Genomic DNA, 2,500 nt, shown 5'->3' on the forward strand with positions numbered 1-2,500 from the left:
TCAAAATGTAACTTGGCTCTATCATAAGTCTTTCGCGATTATTCAGTGTCGTTCACGTCCTACAATATGGGCGAAGTCTCCTAAAAAATAAATTGGTACGAGCGGTTTCAGAGCAAAAACAGAGAATGAAAGATTCTCTGTTGCATGCTTATGTTGTCGTCAAAACCTCAAATTTGGTGATTTCACGTCGTCGTTATGCTGAGTACCGCAAGAATCCGTCTTAAAATCCGTGCTGCACGTGCAGCACGATCATTTATGCTCTTTTAACCAATGATGTTACTGTTTTGTGGCGATGTCGTGGTCGTAGCCGTCGCCTTTTCTTAAATTCCCTATTCAAATCAGGAATACAACAGGCGTGCTATTTTTATTAATTGTATTGGCACGTGCTCTCTTCTCATTTAATTTAAAACGCGAAAACACGTATCATTTTTAAGTCGCTTAACGAAGTCTTTAAACAAACCACTTTCAGGAATGTTTAATAAACAAGACAACGGCTGTCGTGAAAAACACGGCCAACGTGTGAACGTTTGACCCTAGATTTGTACTCAGAAACCGCTTGTGTCATTTTATTTTTAGGTTAATTCGGCCACAATGTGCGAGGAGAGCGTTGTGGAATAATCGGGAAAGAGTCACGATAGTACAAAGTTCTATTTTGAGGTGACGTTTTCGTCATCGTCGCCGTCGTAGTTTTTTAAGGACGGTGCCTACTAATTCAAAGATATTTTTGCCCCGGTTTACGATTATGCGGGAAATGTAGATCTTAACAAGTGTTATGGAAATCGAAAAAGAAAATTGGGGGTAACCAGGCATTTTTCAAAGATAATTCATGAACAATATTTGTAAAAAGCTTTAAAATACAAAGCCATGTATGGCGTTCTTTCTCAAATTGAAGCTTAATTGTCTCTGAAAAATGCACGGTTACCCCCAATAGTACTTACTAAGATCTATTTAGTCTGCATAGTTTTAAACTGCGCAAAAATATCGATAGGAATTCAGAGTATCTCGAGATGTGCAGAACGTATGCGCAATAACAATAGGGAGCTTAAGCAACGACAACGGCAACGGCAACGAGAACGTCATCTCAAAATGTAAATTTGCGTTATTTTTATCCTTTCGTGACTATATCAATGTTTTTAATATGACAAGGGTGTGGTATTTCTTCAAAGATGACACCAGTCGGAACGGCACTCTGTTTTAGGAGAGAAAATGAAAATTTATCCCCAAGTGCTGACGTTCTTCGTAAAACCAAAAACTTGTCTATTTCACGTTGTTGTTTTGCTGACGACGGCAACGAAATGGACAAAAGTGAAAAACGTACGTGCAGGGCGTGCAAAGCTATTGTTTTTGGCCACTAAATATGCAAATTCGTGATGTTCTCGTTGCCGTCGCCGTTGTCGTTGCTTAAGCTCCCTAATAGTAGGCACCGTCCTTAAGTCTCTAATTCTTTGATTACACTCACGTAATAAAATGGCCATGTTGGTAGCATAACCATAGGAAAATGTACTGTAGTTTTGCATAGTAATAGACTCAGATTCCCAAAAGACTTTTTCGCTATTATTCTTTGCAACAACATGGCTGCCGTGATGTTAGATGCAATCAAAGAATATCTTCAACTACAGAAGCTGCATAGAATATGATACCATTTCCTTTTTGCTTTGTTTTGTTTTCGTTTGCTCGTCATTAGTGGTCATTCTTTGGAGGACAGTTCTCACACTTATGGGAACCTAGAGATGTTCCTCATGGGTTTGGATTTAAAACACTTGATGCCAAAATTTCAGGTAATTTATTAGGACATTAACCCATGACCCGGAGCCTACAACTCTAGTGCGTTCGTGTAACGGCGTTTTCACAGACCGATTTTATTTTTAGATTGAATTTCCCGCGAATGAGACTCCCACAGGAGCCTGATGACCAATTACAAGAAATTAAGCTGACGTCATAGGGTCACCGAACCGGAACTGCCTTTGTTTTTTGACCTAATTCGCGGAAAGGGCTAGTCTAAAAATAAACCTACTTGTGAAAACGCCGTTTCACAGACGCTGTTTGGAAGTTGCACGCTCCAGATGGGCTCCTGATTAGGAATATTTTATTTTACCTTTCATGTTCATGGTAAACTGCACCTTGGGTTACTTTCTAAAGAAACTGGGGAACCGTATTGGTGCACGAGTGAAGAACAGGATTTTGGTTCTGGCCATTTCCGAGTTCATGTCTGCCTCCTCTTCAAAGCGAGTCTAAGTGCGAAGTTTTTGTGATGATAAGTAGTTCTACTTTACATATGAATGAAAAATAATTTTCGTAAAAAAAACTTCGCACTTAGACTCGCTTTGAAGAGGAGGCAGACATGAACTCGGAAATGGCCTATTGTAGAGCATTTTTCAAATGACTGTCACGTGATTGCAATTGCTACGCTTAGTGATTGGTTTAAAAATCTCGCACCAGTTTATCAACCAATGAGAAGGGAAACCAAAACGAATCACGACTTGCACGCGCGATGTTTTCC

General features: G+C 39.7%; 1 protein-coding gene across 1 annotated transcript in view; it reads left to right on the plus strand.

Moving 5' to 3' along the window:
- LOC138015960 (ankyrin repeat, SAM and basic leucine zipper domain-containing protein 1-like) overlaps window positions 1–2,500 on the plus strand; it is a 21,334-nt gene that overhangs the window by 6,609 nt on the left and 12,225 nt on the right. Inside the window, exon 8 of the mRNA XM_068863107.1 lies at window positions 1,685–1,778. Coding sequence (XP_068719208.1) covers window positions 1,685–1,778 — 94 coding nt within the window. The remainder of the gene's footprint in view (window positions 1–1,684; window positions 1,779–2,500) is intronic.

The sequence above is a fragment of the Montipora capricornis genome, chromosome 9 (assembly GCF_036669925.1).
Source record: "Montipora capricornis isolate CH-2021 chromosome 9, ASM3666992v2, whole genome shotgun sequence".
NCBI classification, from domain to species: Eukaryota; Metazoa; Cnidaria; class Anthozoa; order Scleractinia; family Acroporidae; genus Montipora; species Montipora capricornis.